Source organism: Staurois parvus, unplaced genomic scaffold, assembly GCF_062004578.1.
Source record: "Staurois parvus isolate SC_StPar_1 unplaced genomic scaffold, SC_StPar_1.0 ptg001359l, whole genome shotgun sequence".
Taxonomy (NCBI): Eukaryota; Metazoa; Chordata; class Amphibia; order Anura; family Ranidae; genus Staurois; species Staurois parvus.
The window spans coordinates 415,028-431,818 of NW_028319155.1; the positions used below are offsets into that span (position 1 = coordinate 415,028).

The window sequence follows — 16,791 nt, forward strand, 5'->3', positions numbered from 1 at the left end:
ATGTAAAGAAAGAAGAGAAGAAAAGGTCCTCTCCCAACATTCTACTCTGAGCCCCATATCTGGCAACAAACACTTCCCTTTATATCCTTTGCTATGCCTGCTCCTAGTTGGGCAGAAAGCTGTAAGTCTTCTCCTCCTAGGTACTTCCACCAACCATAACCCCCACAAAGATACCTGTAGAACACTCAACAGTGTTGACTTCCTGTCTCTCCTGCCCTGCCCTTCTCCAACACCCTCTACCCCCCATCTTAGAATTTCTTATACTTGTCTGCCCTCCTCATCTCACTACCCCTTCTCCATTCCTGTTTTGTTCAATGCAGTCTCCTGCATCATCTTGCTTTACAAGCTCTTCTTTTATGGATATAGAAGTCTCCCACTAACACAAAATGCTGATCCAATGCTAAACCTGGAAACAATGTAATAGATGGCAGAATACTGGTCCTCAGAGGTGGTGGCTGCATTATTTTATCTTTCAGGCTTTTTTTCCTCTTTAGGTCACGTGTCAAACACAAAGGCCTCAGGCTGAAAGCTGCCCGACAGGCCATTTCTTGTGGCACTTGCACCTTTCCTGCAGCACCCCCCACCTTTGCTCAGCAGAGAGGACAGGACTCCTCAGCAAGATTCTGCACTCTCAAGCCTGCAGGCTGAAAGCAGCCCAACAGACCACTTCTTGTGACACTTCCACCTCTCCTGCAGCTGCAGCACCCCCTACCTTTGCTCAGCAGTCATTAGCAGAGAGGAGGACAGAACTCCTGCACTTCTCTGCAACGGTTCATCGTTGACCTGTCACCCACCCATCTCAACAGTTGGCAGTAGAAAGGTTGATAGAACTTCTCCTCCAGATCCTGCGCCTTTCTGTGCATTTGCAACACCCCCTCCTCTCTATATTCTCTGGTCTCAGCATTCCGCAAACACTATTCCTCCTCCAGACCCTGCACTTTCTACTTCCCAGCTCTGGCCCCAGCAGCACAAGGTAAGGGAGGGTGGTGGACTCTAGCTTTGTGATGGTGATTGGAGGGTAGTGGGGATGCTCTTGACATCTTAGAGATACAACCAGCCCTTTGACGACGACCATAATAGTGATGCGGAACGCAATGAAATCAGGTTTGACACCCCAGCTTTAGGGGATCCTATCAACAAGCACACTACCTGTCCCCCCGGCTGACAGCAGTCACTACTGTACTTCTGGAGAAACAGAATTGTTAGCCTGTGGCAGAACTAGCAAACAACTTCCCTGCATTAACATTGTGTAAGGAGGTGTTTTGTAGTCCATTAAGGTCAAGCCCTTCCATGCAGAACAGGAAGATAGGAAGCTGCCAGATTTCTAGCAGGAGCAACAGGTATTCTTCTGTATTTGCAGCGTGTGTAAAGAGATAAGACATGGGGACTGTGCATTACTTAAAAAGCATTCACTAAAAAAAGAAAAAACTCAGATCAGGTGCTGTGTCTTAGCTGACCCACATGCTTGTTCCCAGGTTACTGTCAAACTATCAAAGGTGCACAAATTTGTTACTTTTAGTATTTACCCACCCCCCCACTTTCTTCTATACAATGTCAGACAAAATTCTGCAGACCTCCACAAGCTCAGGTACTGCAGAATGCATTTGTTCAGCTGGCAATCTGCCCTGTGAATTCTGCCATCTAGTGGTCAGAATTGGCGCTGCACCAAATTCAACTGTGCCTGGTAGCAGGTTGCCATTTTTGTATTAACTACCTGCCGACCGCAGATAGCCGAATGACGGCTGCACTACGGCCGGCCAGTTCTGAGTGGACGTCATATGACGTCCTCCCAGAACGCGCTCTCCTGCACGCCCCAGGGGACGCGCACCCAGCGATCTCCGTGATCGCTGTGTCCTACGGACACAGCTGATCACGTGATGTGGTAAAAGGCCAATCACAGTGGCCTTTTACCACGTGATCAGCGGTGTCCAATGACACGCTGATCAGAGGGAAATGCAAGTGCCGGTTCTCGGCTGCACTTTCCTCACGCTGTCAGATCGTGAGGAAAGTACTGCCGAGAACCGGCAGTTGTCAGAGCGGGGATCGGCACCGATCATCAGGGCACTGATGATCAGTGCCCTGATGATCGGTGCCCAGCAGTGCCACCCGCAAGTTCCGCCCACCTGTGCCCAGCAGTGCGCCCACCTGTGCCCAGCAGATCACCCACCTGTGCCCAGCAGTGCACCCACCTGTGCCACTCTGCAGTGTCACACACCTGTGCCCACCAGTGCCACCCACCTGTGCAGCCCAGCAGTGCTGCCAGTCAGTGCCCAGGGGTTGTGCCAGTCAGTGCCCAGCAGTGATGCCAGTCAGTGCCGTCTATCAGTACCCATCATCAGTGTCACCTATCAGTGCCGCCTATCCGTGACACCTCATTAGTGCTGCCTATCAGTGCCGCCTATCCGTGCCACCTCATTAGTACTGCCTCAGTGCCCTTTAGTGCTGCCTATCAGTGCCGCCTCTTCAACGCACATCAGTGAAGGAGAAAAAATACCTGTTTGAAAAATTTTATAATAGAAACAAAGAAACTTTTTTTTTTTTTTCAAATTTTTTGCACTTTTTTTAATTTATAGCGCAAAAAGTAAAGCGCCCAGTGGCGATTAAATACCACCAAAAGAAAGCTCTATTTGTGAGAAAAAAAATGATCAAAATTTCATATGGGTATAATGTTGCATGACCGCGCAATTGTCAATCAAAGTGCGGCAGCGCTGAAAGCTGAAAATTGGCCTGGTAAGGAAGGGGGTATAAGTGCCTGGTAGGCAAGTGGTTAAAATGAAAGCCAAACACATTTGCAAAGACGGCATTACATTTAGGCCCCATTCACACTAGAGCGTTTTGAAATCGCGGCTATTCTTCCCACTGTTCAAAATGCCCTAGTGTGAATGGAGCCTTAGGATACATGGACGCCTGCGAATGCGTCCTGCTGTCGATTACACGCGAGAACCCCAGCAGGCGTTCCCACGATTAGCTGCAAGTAGGCCTGACCATGAAGGGGGGTAAATGTTCCAAAGGGCAAATGGTTAAACTATACAGGGTATAATGGAATTTTAACATTAACCACAAAATGTTCTGTTTGTTTGCCTTCCATTCAGGAGCTACGTTTAACCACCTCCCGTCTAGGCCATGTATATAAACGGCCAGGCGGTGGCAGTGCAGGGTGGCCGTTTATAAACGGCCTCCCCGCACCCTGCTTGTGCGCGCAGCACCGCGATCCGGTGCCCGCTGTGTCCTCCGGACACAGTGGAACACAGATCGGACGGGACCTCTGTGCGAGGTCCCAATCATGTGATCACTGATTGGCCAATCAGTGATCACATGCAGAGTAGTAAGCAAGATGTCACTTCTGACATCATTGCTTACTACGTTTGAAATCTGTGAATGATCAGAGATCACATGGTACAGGGCTATTCACAAGAACCTTGTACCATGTGACAAGCTGTGACCAATCACAGCTCACTCAGTAGTTTTCAATGGCTGCAAGAATGCAACTAGAGAGGAGAATGGCTGTAAAAGCAATCAGTGTAAAAAATAAAAAAAATCTTCAATCACCCCCCACAAGTAGTACAGTGTCACCATGGTGACACTGTACTGCTAGGGTGACAGTATGTAAAAAAAAAGGTAACCAAAAATTATTTAAACTTTTTTATAAACTAATTTTTTTTTTTTTTACTAAAAAGATAACTGAATAAATTTTGGCCAAGATTTATGATGAAATATTATTTATTTGCAAAATGTTATAAGAAAAAACACTTTCAAAATTTTTGGACATTTTCATTTACATAGCAAAAAAAAAATAAAAATCCCAGCGGTGAATAAATACCACCAAAATAAAGCTTTATCTGTCTCAAAAAAATGCTAAAATATTCATATGGGTACAGTGTTACATGACCGCGCAATTGTCATTCAAAGTGGGATAGCGCCGAAAGCTGAAAATTGGCCTGGACTAGAAGGGGGTGAAAGTGTCTGGACTGGAAGTGGTTAAAAAAAAAACAAACAAAAAAAATTAATTTAACCACAGACCAAGTATCTGTAGATAGCGGTTTAATTCCATAAACTGTTCTGTTCCAGCTTTATCACACATCATATAAAAATATACAAGAGCAAGGTAGGAAGAAAAAAAAACCATTTTCTTAAATCATTGTCAAAGATAACCTTTTTCTTTTTCCCTAAAAGGTGTAAAATATAAAACAGGAACGTAATTCTACAGCCAATATTTAATAAGGGATTGACAAACAAAAATTCCCCTTAAAGGACTTGTCCACCTTCCTGTGTAACTTTGTGCCAGTTCTGTCTCCATGAGAACACGTCACCTGGCCGGTTGATCTTTCAAAAAATTGACATTGCTACTGCAAATTAACAATGGAACTGGAAACCCCCCACAATCAAAGGGAGTGTAACTATATACAATTTATATGAATTTGATACAGTGGACATGTCCTTTAAGAAGCCTTCGTACCTCCCGGTAATATTGAAGGAGACAGGACCATGCTAGATTTCTAACTTCATGGCAAAGCCTCTGAGACACGATGTGATGCATCTGTTGTACCTACAGCCATGCGCAAACAAAACATCAGCCGTTTCCAATCAAACGGGCCAATTCCAAGTGTTCTAACCTACAGCAGCCAATCAGGATTCACTGTTGTATTCAGGGCAGTATCACATTAATTCTGATTGGTTACTATTAGATTACAGCATTTAAAAACCAAGGCTATTTTGCCCCTTACACAAGCACCCCCTCTTAGTCCTATGTCAGGGACAATCATGTTATCAAAGGCAGTGGATTCTTGTCAACGCTCTATTGAGCAGAGAATGCTGTGCTCCTCACACACACGCAGATAACGGTTCTGCTGAGCTCAGACGGGAGAGGAAGGAGGAACAAATTCTGGGGACTCCTGGCAATCGTCACTCTTTGAAGGAGAAAAATCGGCGTAAAAATAAGTTGTTATACATATAAAAAATAAAGTCTTAAAGGGTTTCTGGAGAGTCCAGATCACTTCTTCTGTTTCGGGGGAGGCCTGCAACAGACAATGAAAGAAAATGAATTCGGGAAAAGAGCATTATACAATACAGAGCGGATACAGGAGGGGGCGGCGTTACATTCAGAGGGGTGCTGACCTTTGTATGGGTGTAGAGTGGGGGGGTCCGAATTAACATTCACACAGGTCAGAGCAGAAACATTCACAATTCAGCCCCCCTCAGCTCTGCCCCCCCATTCACATTGCAGCACTACTCAAGCTCTGCCCCACATTCCCATTGCAGTCCCCCTCAGCTCTGACCTAATCACATTTTAGCCCCTCAGCTCTGCCCCCATTCATACTGCAGCCCCACATAGCTCTGCCCCATCACATTGACACCCCCATTCACATTGCAGCCCCCTTCAGCTCTACCCCCCCATTCACACTGCAGCCCCCTTCAGCTCTACACCCCCCCCCCCCATTCACACTGCACCTCTACTCAGCTCTGCCCCCCCCATTCACACTGCACCACTAAGCTCTGGCCCCCCCCCTTCACACTGCACCACTACTCAGCTCTGCGCCCGCGCCCCCCCCCCCTTCACACTGCACCCCTACTTAGCTCTGCCCCCCCCCCCCATTCACACTGCACCACTACTCAGCTCTGCCCCCCCCCCCCATTCACACTGCAGCACTACTCAGCCCTGCCCCCCCATTCCAGGCCCCCTCAGCTCTGTCCAATTCACATTTTAGCCCCTACAGCTATGCTCCGCCTTCACATTTTAGCCCATTCAGCTCTGCCCCCCCCATCACAATTCAGCACCCCTCAGTTATGCACCCAAATTCACATTGCAGCCCCCTCAGCTCTGCCCCTTAATTCACATTACAGCTCCACTCAGCTCTGCCCAACCATTCACATTACAGACCCCCACACCTATGTCCCCCATTTGCACTGCAGTCCCCCCCCCCCAGCTCTGCCCCTTTACTCTCCTACCTTACTCGGGTACTCAGAGTGCCTGAGGGCAGTATATCTCTGGGATAAATTGGAACACCGCATGAGGCAGGTCTTCTCATCTTCATCAGTACCTGACCTCACTAACAAGCTTTGGGGTGAACGGGCACAACTGCCAACAAACTCCAAAATCTTGTGGAAATCTTTCCCAGAAGAGTAGAAGCTGTTCTAGATGTAAAGGGAGGACCATCGCTATAATAATGGTCATGGCTTTTGAATAGGATGTCTAAGCTCATAGATGTGATTAGGTCAGGGTTGGGTCGGGTTGGGTCACGTGTCCACCAAACTTTGGGTATTGCCTATGGTCAGCATCCAAATCATCTTCTGCTTCTCTGAACCCAACTGTAGCTGAGCAGAGTGTAGACTACCACTGCTGCAAACGCATGTTTCTTTGCCGTGTCTGCCTACCATACTTTGATGTACTGACCCGGAATGAGCATACAGATCAGGAAAGAAAAAAGCATTACACTTCTAGATTGTAAGCTCGAAAGAGCAGGGCCCTCGATCCCCTCGTGTATTGCATTGTATTGGTATTGTTCTGTCACATGTTCTGTCCCCCTTTGTAATGTACAGCGCTGAGCGAACTATTGGCGCTTTATAAATACTGTATAATAATAATAATAATTACAGACTTCTGAGGCCACAGGACCAGGAACTAGTATTTGCAGAAGGGTTCTCTGGTTTCCCATGACCGGTTGTCTAGTTGCTCATTTCCAGAAGTAGCCAGTTCACGCTTTGCTCCATCACACCCACCTGTACATGCCGACCACCACTGCGTGGTCCCTCTCGTAGGGCTCCAGTGTCAGCTGCTCCTGGGGCTTCATGTTCTCCTGCTGCATCTTCTTCACTTCTGATGCAAAGACAGCCTCTGGAGCCGCCGTCGAGTCGATGCAATTTGCCTGAGAAAAAAAAAGATGGAGGCTTATTGCTTTTGTGATCAAATGAAAAGCGGATGCGGTTTAGTAACACTTTAATCTATAAAAATAGTTTTGGATTTACATAAAAACTTTAAAGCCCAATTCCGGGCAGGAAATAATTATCCCATGCAGTGGGGCTGTGTCTGCACTACAAAGGTTAATAAGCTGGTTTTGTCTACGGGAGAGGTGAAACAATTTTATGTACTTGATTCTCTGCTCCACTGACAGGCAGTACTCCCCCAAACTACTGCACCCCCCCCATGTAATTAAGTGCCAAGACTCTAGACCACGGGGTTGCAGAAGCTACGGGGGACCATTCTAGCTGCAGGGAGAAGCAGAAGATTGGGTCAAGTATGATTCTATGTACTGTTCCCCTAGATCAGTGGATTGCTTGCCTTTATCTAGCCCTTGGGGCACAATTCCTCCTATTGACACAATGGGGCACCATTCCTTCTACTAACACCAATGAAGGGACACTATACCTCCCACCGGCACCAACGATGGGGCTCTATACCTCCCACCGGCACCAACGATGGGGCTCTATACCTCCCACCGGCACCAACGATGGGGCTCTATACCTCCCACCGGCACAAACGATGGGGCTCTATACCTCCCACCGGCACCAACGATGGGGCTCTATACCTCCCACCGGCACCAACGATGGGGCTCTATACCTCCCACCGGCACCAACGATGGGGCTCTATACCTCCCACCGGCACCAACGATGGGGCTCTATACCTCCCACCGGCACCAACGATGGGGCTCTATACCTCCCACCGGCACCAACGATGGGGCTCTATACCTCCCACCGGCACCAACGATGGGGCTCTATACCTCCCACCGGCACCAACGATGGGGCTCTATAACTCCCACCGGCACCAACGATGGGGCTCTATACCTCCCACCGCACCAACGATGGGGCTCTATACCTCCCACCGGCACCAACGATGGGGCTCTATACCTCCCACCGGCACCAACGATGGGGCTCTATTCCTCCCACCGGCACCAACGATGGGGCTCTATTCCTCCCACCGGCACCAACGATGGGGCTCTATTCCTCCCACCGGCACCAACGATGGGGCTCTATTCCTCCCACCGGCACCAACGATGGGGCACTATTCCTCCCACCGGCACCAACGATGGGGCACTATTCCTCCCACCGGCACCAACGATGGGGCACTATTCCTCCCACTGATACCAATGATGGGGCACTATTCCTTCCACTGATACCAATGATGGGGCACTATTCCTCCCACCGGCACCAACGATGGGGCACTATTCCTCCCACTGACACAATATGGGGCACTATTCCCCCCCCACTGGCACCAATGGGGCACTATTCCTCCCACTGGCACCAATGGGGCATTGTTTACTTCCACTGACACCAGGATATTTTCTACTCACAAAGTTCGGCCCTCCTAAAGTCTGAATGACAGTAAACTGGCCCTTTGTTGAGAAGGTTTGGAGACCCCTGGCCCTAGATGACCAATGAACATGGTGCTGTGCCCGCACTGCAAGGGATGAGCCTTTATTTGCCCATACTTGGCTTTAGCCCTTTCCCTGCCAAAGATGCATCTAAATTTCGGCTGTAGAGTTCTTTTCACTGAGATAAAGTGCAATTTCTCTGTGATAAGACCTTCTGGAAAATGTAGCCCTCAGTAGACATACTGCAGCCCCCATTGTTGCATTGACCTGGACACGCCTGCTCTAGAATTATCACATAATGAAGTCCAACATCAAGCCTTACTGCAAACAGCACAGCGCTCTCTCCCCCCCCCCTTTACCAACCTTTATAGATATGACAAAATGGCCGCCATTCTTCAGGAAATTGTGGGCGTTTATGGCGACAATTCTGGTCTGATCTGGCTGCGCTACATCAGCAAAAATGACATCGACCATTCCTGCAAAGACGACAGTTCGCGATTCAATCACAGAGAGAGACTACAATTGTGAACAGGTTCAAGAACTGACCGACATAGCAATGCATTTCATGGCGTCACCGTTACCTAGCAACATGCGGTATTTGTGGGGGTGTCTGGCGTCCTCAATTATAGGGATGATGTTTGTGCGCTTTTTGGCTACGTTGATGAGATCGCGGCCCGATCGGTGAGAGAACTCCACAGCATAGACCAAGCCTTCCTGCCAAAGGGAACATTGACACACAGTTGAGTGAGAGAGCGGCCATCTTAAACTAGAACATATACAGATTGTTGGAGGAATGCAGATTCCTAAAAACCCTGGAAATCTGAATACTTACAGGGCCGACCAGGTCAGAAACGTGGGATACCGTTGTCCCGGAAGCAGCGCCCAGATATAAGACTTTAGAACCGGGCTTCATGTGGATCTGATCCACGCCACCCAAGATGGCAGCTGCCAGCTTCGATCTGAATGGATTCCAGGCTCTGTACTCAATCTTTGTTTCTCCGTCCTGCAGAGTTTACAAGAAAAAGGAGGAAATCCTTAAAATGAAACTGAAATTGCGCATGCTCAGTAGAGGACATCAGCTGTTCTACAGGCTGAAATGAGGACACAGAGAAGATGGGAGGGACAGCTGAAGGCAGGATCAACCAGGTATATTTCACCATCCTTTGTTTACAAGATCAGGTCAGCCAGTCATTTCCATCACTTTCCTTACTTGTACTACATTAAGTGTGCATGCCTAAAACTAGCATATCAATCCTAATGGGTTACGTAAGAAGAGGGGGAGGGGAGTATCATTTACCACTGTGGATACACCCAGATGTGTCTCTATAGTCATGTGGGCTGCACAGATAAGAAAAAGGAGGAAATCCTTAAAAGGAAACTGAAATTGCGCATGCTCAGTAGAGGACATCAGCTGTTCTACAGGCTGAAATGGGGACACAGAGAAGATGGGAGGGACAGCTGAAGGCAGGATCAACCAGGTATATTTCACCGTCCTTTGTTTCTCCGTCCTGCAGAGTTTACAAGATCAGGTCAAGCCAGTCATTTGCATCACTTTCCTTACTTATACTACATTAAGTGTGCATGCCTAAAACTAGGATATCAATCCTAATGGGTTACGTAAGGAGAGGGGGGGGGGGGGAGGGGGATTGTCATCTACCACTGGTGTATACACCCACATGTGTGACTCTATAGTCAGGTGGGCTGCACAGATAAGAAAAAGGAGGAAATCCTTAAAAGGAAACTGAAATTGTGCATGCTCAGTAGAGGACATCAGCTGTTCTACAGGCTGAAATGGGAACACAGAGAAGATGGGAGGGACAGCTGAAGGCAGGATCAACCAGGTATATTTCACTCTATACAAAACAAAACCTTTAGAGGCTTTGAGCATGCACACTGTTATACAGCATGTAATGAGAGTTTTTCATAATCTGGGTTTAATGACACTTTAAACTTTGACAATAAAACCTGGAAGCCGATTGGTTTCTATGCAGAGCTGCACCAGATTTTGCACCATGTAGTTTTAGTAAATCAGCCCCACCCGTGTCAGTTCTGTCATCTGCACGAACTTCCCAGTTAAATCAGATGGAGTGCAAAAAATAAAAAAAAGCCCTAAAGAAGCCAATTTCTTCATTTCAACGTTCCATGTACCCCAGGGTCTAAGGTACATGTAGTATTTCATCCCATCTGTCTATGTGCCGTGGAAGATTAGCTATGTGGCCAGACAAGACGAACCCCTTCCCCCACAGACAAAGCAGCTAGCAGGGGGCAGTCACATTGATAGCCGGCACCCACCAGAAAAAGGAATACAGGGGGCTCTCAGGAAAGCGCTGGAAGCCGGAGAGGAGAGCTGGTCATCAGTGTAGCTGCCATTTTGCCAGCTGCATTGTCGGAGGAGGTGTCCTGTCTGGCCATGTAGCCTTCCACAGTATGTAGGTAATTGGAACAAAGTATTACATGTGCTTTGTCCTCCAGGGGACAGAACACCAATGGATAGAAAAATGAAACTTCTTTGGCTCCCGCCTGGCCAACAGCAGATTAATGGCCGGGTGGGCCTTTCGTCCCATATGACGCACCCTGGGGGGGGGGGGGGGGTGAGCAACGTGGCGAGGCGTGTTCCTCGGACACAGCGCATTGACGAATAGGCTAAAGATCCAATGGCGTTGGCTCTTTTCCATGTGATCAGTTGTGTCCAATCACAGCTGATCATGTAAACAAATTCCAGTTATTGGCATTTCCGGGTAGGGGGAGCACAAGCGCAGCTTTTCGCAGCCTCGGCTGTCAATCGCCGGCACCTGGTGATTGCTGAGCATTACCCTCCGTCAGCTATGCTCCGCAATCACCGGGTGCAGGGCGATTGACAGCAAAGGCTGCGAAAAGCTGTGCCTGTGCTCCCCCTACCCGGAAATGGCAATAACTGGAAAGGAAATGGCAATAACTGGAATTGTAAACAATACAGCTCTCTCCCCTGTCAGATCCTGCACACTGTTCTGCATGGCTCTGCATAGCCGTCATTTGGCTATAGCATGGTTGCCAAATGGTTAATAGCAAAAGTTAAAAATATTTTTTTTTCTCAAAATTGTCTGTATTTTTTTTTTTTTTAGTGCAAAAAATAAAAACTGCAGACGATCAAATACCACCGAAAGAAAGCTCAATTCATGGGGGGGCGCAACAAATTTTATTTGGGCGCAGCATTGCATGACCGCGCAATTGTCAGTTAAAAGTAATGCACTGGTCAGGAATGGGGGGTAAATCCTCTGGAGGGCAAATACCACCAAAAGAAAGCTCTATCTGCCTCAAAAAATAATAAAAATGTTATTTGGGTGCAGCGTTGCATAACCGCAAAATTGCCAGTTAAAGTAATGCAGTGCCGTAATGCACTGGTCAAGAAGGGGGATAAATCCTCTGGAGGGCAAGTGGCTAAGTACCACCAAAAGAAAGCTCTGTCTGCCTCAAGAAATGATAAAAATGTCATTTGCGTACAGTGTTGCATGACCGCGCAATTTTCAAAGTGCAACAGCGCTGAAAGCTGGCCCGGGCAGGCAGGGGGGGGGGGGGGTGAAAGTCCCCGGTACTGAAGTGGTTAAATAAATTTGAACAATGCCCCTAATGTTCAAAAACGATTTTTTCCCTCATATATGGCAGCCATGTTAAATCAAGCTGCTTCATTTCTACCCACCTCCACAGACATCCTCTTCTCCCCGTAGACCGATTCACCGGGAACGAGATTCTTTGTCACCAGAGCGTCCTCCTTCCCTCTGCAGATGAACACTCCTGCAACACAAAAAGTAGCATCATCATCAGCAGCCATAACTCGAGCCATCAGGAAGATGACCCGCACTTATACTGGACGGACTCCAGCTGATCATGGAGGACATTTACCTTCATGTCTATGTGGTTCCACCACCACCTTCCTTCCTGCTCCGAAACCACCGAATCCGCCTCTTCCTCCCCCGCGACCTCCGCCTCTTCCTCCTCCACGAGGTCCGCCTCTTCCTGGGAAATTAAAACCACCAGCATTGTGATAACAGAACATGGGCACTGTAAGTACATTAAAGGGCAGAGGAGCCCGAGGAGACTCAACCGGGCACCACATACAGTCCGACAACGCGCCCCAACGCCATTCTCCTAGATGGATTCTTCAGAAGGTTCACAAGTCTTCACCAACCGCTTCCATCATAGGCTTTATATGAAATATGAGGGCCTACCTAAACCATCTAATCCAGGGGTGCTCAACCTGTGGCCCTCAGAACCCTCTGATGTGGCCCTCAACCTCAAAGCTAGATATAATAGAAGTCTATGGCAAAGCACACCCAACCTGCCGGAAAGTGGTGGTGCAGGTAAACTTGTAGCCTTGTAGAAGCCCGTAGATGAGACGTGTTTCTCTGTACTGATGGCTACTAACGGAACATGTGTTGCAGACGAGAGGGGGGGATTGTTGGCCACCCCCAGGTTGTTTTCTAATCTTTTGCTTGTACCTACTCCTGCAGGTGGCACAACACCCTAAGGCCTTGTCCCAAAGACCTTGCTGTTTCCTTCAAAGAGCAAAAGAGAAAAGCGCCATTTTAGTACAATTCCTTCTTTGCGGTGCCTTACCTCTACCTCCTCTGCCGCCACGGTCACCAAATCCTCCTCTGCCGCCACGGTCACCAAATCCTCCTCTGCCGCCACGGTCACCAAATCCTCCTCTGCCGCGGCCTCCAAAACCGCCACGGCCTCCGCGGTCGCCAAATCCTCCTCCTCTGCCGCCACCTCTAGGACTGAATCCTGAAAAATGAGAAAAGAAAGTGAGACTTCTGGCCAACACAAGTGCCGAGACCACCGCAGGATTCATCTCGTCCTGCAATGGAGGCAAAGACACGTCACCGGCAGCCCGATATCAATCTGCAGGGAACCAGCACAGTGAGATTTCGGCTCTAGATCCGGCACTAGGACTTCTCTCAATAAAAAGAACAAAAACAATTTCCTACGCTCTGGCAAAAACGGATCATAGATCTTTGGCTGTTCCAATACCGGCACAGGCTTTGCTGCCCCCTAAGGGCTGGGAGGGGGAATAGTGGAAAACAAGGCACAAAGGGCGCCCCAGCCTTGTGCATTACCTTTGTGGTAGCTTTACTGTATTAATAAAAGATATATATATATACACTGCCAAACTTCTTCATTAATAAAAGGTGCATCACCTGGTCACCTAGGCAAGTTCCAAATGCAGGAAGAACCTCCAAGAGGCTGACATGTTTCGAGTTCTAGGAGCTTCCGTGGTATTATGTGATGACCCATTATTATACAAGTCAGGGCCTGACAAATTTGCTTTGAATCTACAAGCCAGCTACAAAAAAAAAAAAAGTGAGGAGCCGGGTTTTTTTTCAGCGCAGTGTGGGTTGTCATTGCCTGGGGCAAGGCAACTCTTGGGAGACGAGCTTCACACGACGTGATTTTCAGTGCGACAATCACACTGCGGGGGGGGGGGCCTTCACGCACTGACGCCTGCGGGGGGGCCTTCACGCACTGACGCCTGCGGGGGGGCCTTCACGCACTGACGCCTGCGGGGGGGCCTTCACGCACTGACGTCTACAGGAGGGGGAGGGGGCCTTCCCGCACTGAATACAGGACATGATTTTGCATTGAAGTCAATGGAAGGCAGTGTGTGAACCCAGGTACCAGAACGTAATATCATGGCGACCTGGTGCCAGGGATTTGTGGAGCCGTGATATAAGGACTTCCAACATCCAGAATTGGATCCAGCACAGCTGGAAGGAAAGAAAATTGCTCGATTCCCCCATCAACACAGTCAATGTTGATGGGGTAATGCCTCCCGTGGAGCTATTGTATTCTGGTGGTACAACGATCACTACTGGCTGCTACAGCCACCGGCAATGCTGACATGCAAAAAATCCAACGGGCTGGTTTTAGTGAAGTCGACTGACGGAGCGACTTCAGTACAACCAGCCTGCTCATTGATAGATCGAATCTCGGCTGAATCAGCCAAGATTTGATCCACCCGTGGCTGGCTTAAGGGCTCGTTCACACTTTCCGCACACAAACATTGCCTGCATCAGCCCGTGTCTGTTCTGGCCGGCTTTGGGAGGCGGTGCCTTGTGTTAAAGGGTAACTCCACTTTTGTGAGGAAAAAAATTTGCAAATACAAAAAATAAAAAAAAGTCATATTGTAGTTGAATGTTATAAAAATGAACTTTCCTTTTCAATCTGCAGGGCTGTAATCTTCTATAAAATACAATATGGCCACCTGGAGGTGATCTGTATACAGAAAAAAATCCCAGTATTTGTACCGCCAATTCATTTACATGTATTGGGATTTTTTTTTTAGCAAAGACACGGAGCAGAGTACATTTTGGCCGAAATTTATGACGAAATTTGATTTTGTAAATTTTTTTTACTGGACGTGTTTTATAGCAAAAAGTCAAAAATATTGTCAGTCCGTTTCTTTTTCTTATAGAGCAAAAAAAATTAAACCGCAGAGGTGATCAAAGACCACCAAAAGAAAGCTCATTGATTTGGGTGCAGCGTTGCATGACCGCGGCAATTGTCAGTTAAAGTAACGCATTTCTGTAACGCAAAAATGGTCTGGTCGGGGGGGGGGGGGATCCTCTGGAGGGCGAGGGGTTAAAGCTCCGCTTTTCTGCGGTCAGATCTCATCAGCCGGACATGGCGGTGGACCTGCGTTCATATCTCATCAGCCGGACATGGCGGCAAATCTGCGTTCGTTCTGCGCTTAGATCTCATCAGCCGGACATGGCGGTGGACCTGCGTTCATATCTCATCAGCCGGACATGGCGGCAAATCTGCGTTCGTTCTGCGCTTAGATCTCATCAGCCGGACATGGCGGCGGACCTGCGTTCGTTCTGCGCTTAGATCTCATCAGCCGGACATGGCGGCGGACCTGCGTTCGTTCTGCGCTTAGATCTCATCAGCCGGACCATGGCGGCGGACCTGCGTTCGTTCTGCGCTTAGATCTCATCAGCCGGACATGGCGGCGGACCTGCGTTCGCTCTGCGGTCAGATCTCATCAGCCGGACACGGCGGCGGACCTGCGTTCGCTCTGCGGTCAGATCTCATCAGCCGGACACGGCGGCGGACCTGCGTTCGCTCTGCGGTCAGATCTCATCAGCCAGACACGGCGGCGGACCTGCGTTCGCTCTGCGGTCAGATCTCATCAGCCAGACACGGCGGCGGACCTGCGTTCGCTCTGCGGTCAGATCTCATCAGCCAGACACGGCGGCGGACCTGCGTTCGCTCTGCGGTCAGATCTCATCAGCCAGACACGGCGGCGGACCTGCGTTCGCTCTGCGGTCAGATCTCATCAGCCAGACACGGCGGCGGACCTGCGTTCGCTCTGCGGTCAGATCTCATCAGCCAGACACGGCGGCGGACCTGCGTTCGCTCTGCGGTCAGATCTCATCAGCCAGACACGGCGGCGGACCTGCGTTCGCTCTGCGGTCAGATCTCATCAGCCAGACATGGCGGTGGACCCACACTCGGATCTCATCAGCCGGACATGCGTGTTTATACATCGATATCTGGGATCAACTTCTGGCGGAGGAGGGACTAGGACCCCCCAACCAGGGATCATCTGATGAGGCTGTACCCCACACACAATCTCACAGTTACAGGAGGACGAATGGGAAAACCAAACAATCAAACTATACCAGGAATAGAGGGCTGTCTATGGTACAGAGAACCAGCTCCCTAATCCCAGGACATATCGGGAGTCCCCGTGGCTGGGGAGGGAAGCAGAAGGCGGCCCGGATCCCTTCCATGCTCCGGAACACAGCTGCGAACGCTCCCGCCGCACAGGCCTCACATCCGCGGCCTCTCCTGTCCCCACAACCGGCCCTCCCCTCACTGCTCTCCCGGCTGCACCGCGTGCTCTCACCTGGCCTCATGTCTGCGACTCTCCCAGCGTGCACCAACTCAGCACGTGTCCGCTCCACTCAGGACTCAACAACTCCCGGCAGCCTCCACGCAAAAAAGGAAGGGGCAGGTCTGTTCAGGCGCGTCAGAAGGTCAAAGGGCGGAAGTGGGTGGGAGACATTTTTGTTGTGGGCAAGTCGCAAATAAGTGGAAACAGGAAATGCAGATTTTTGGTGTATTTTTTTTTCTCAGGCGCATGCCGGGTAATAGGCACCCAGAAACGCATGGAATATGTGGCTTTACTGTATTTTGGAAACAGAGCAGTGTGAGAGCTCCTTTACCCTCCATTCACACTTGTGCATTTTCCGTTGCGTTTTGCAGAAACGCACAGCACTCCATTTAACATGATTTCCTATAGGACACGTTCACCTCTCCGCATTTTCACCCGGTGCATTTTTTTTTTTGGAAAGGGTCTGACTTTTTCTTAAACGCACAACGTTGCATTTTGGGTTCTATAGACTTTGATGGAAATGCTGCAGCAAAGCATGTAGTGCGTTTTTGCTGCATTTTAATCTCCCTAGCAACAAGAGAATTAAAAAAAAAAAAACGTGTGCAAAAA

At 49.1% G+C, this 16,791-nt stretch overlaps 1 protein-coding gene across 1 annotated transcript; it reads right to left on the reverse strand.

Moving 5' to 3' along the window:
* Window positions 1–4,003: 4,003 nt before the first annotated feature.
* Window positions 4,004–16,330, reverse strand: FBL (fibrillarin rRNA 2'-O-methyltransferase). Its single transcript, XM_089661655.1, has 9 exons — window positions 16,195–16,330; window positions 12,900–13,070; window positions 12,186–12,299; window positions 11,983–12,077; window positions 9,139–9,309; window positions 8,888–9,020; window positions 8,670–8,782; window positions 6,718–6,863; window positions 4,004–5,015 (listed from the first exon to the last, which is right to left on the reverse strand). Exons 1-9 carry the CDS (start codon window positions 16,202–16,204, stop codon window positions 4,991–4,993), a joined length of 978 nt encoding a protein of 325 aa, XP_089517781.1. The 5' UTR covers window positions 16,205–16,330; the 3' UTR covers window positions 4,004–4,990.
* Window positions 16,331–16,791: the final 461 nt, after the last annotated feature.

Excerpts from the sequence above, each read along its gene's own strand:
- FBL (XM_089661655.1), bottom strand. Across the intron at positions 9,310-11,982 it reads AGAAGAGGATGTCTGTGGAG|GACGGAGAAACAAAGATTGA; the intron begins GTGGGTAGAAAT and ends TAAACTCTGCAG. Across the intron at positions 5,016-6,717 it reads GTGGTGGTCGGCATGTACAG|GCCTCCCCCGAAACAGAAGA; the intron begins GTGGGTGTGATG and ends TGTCTGTTGCAG.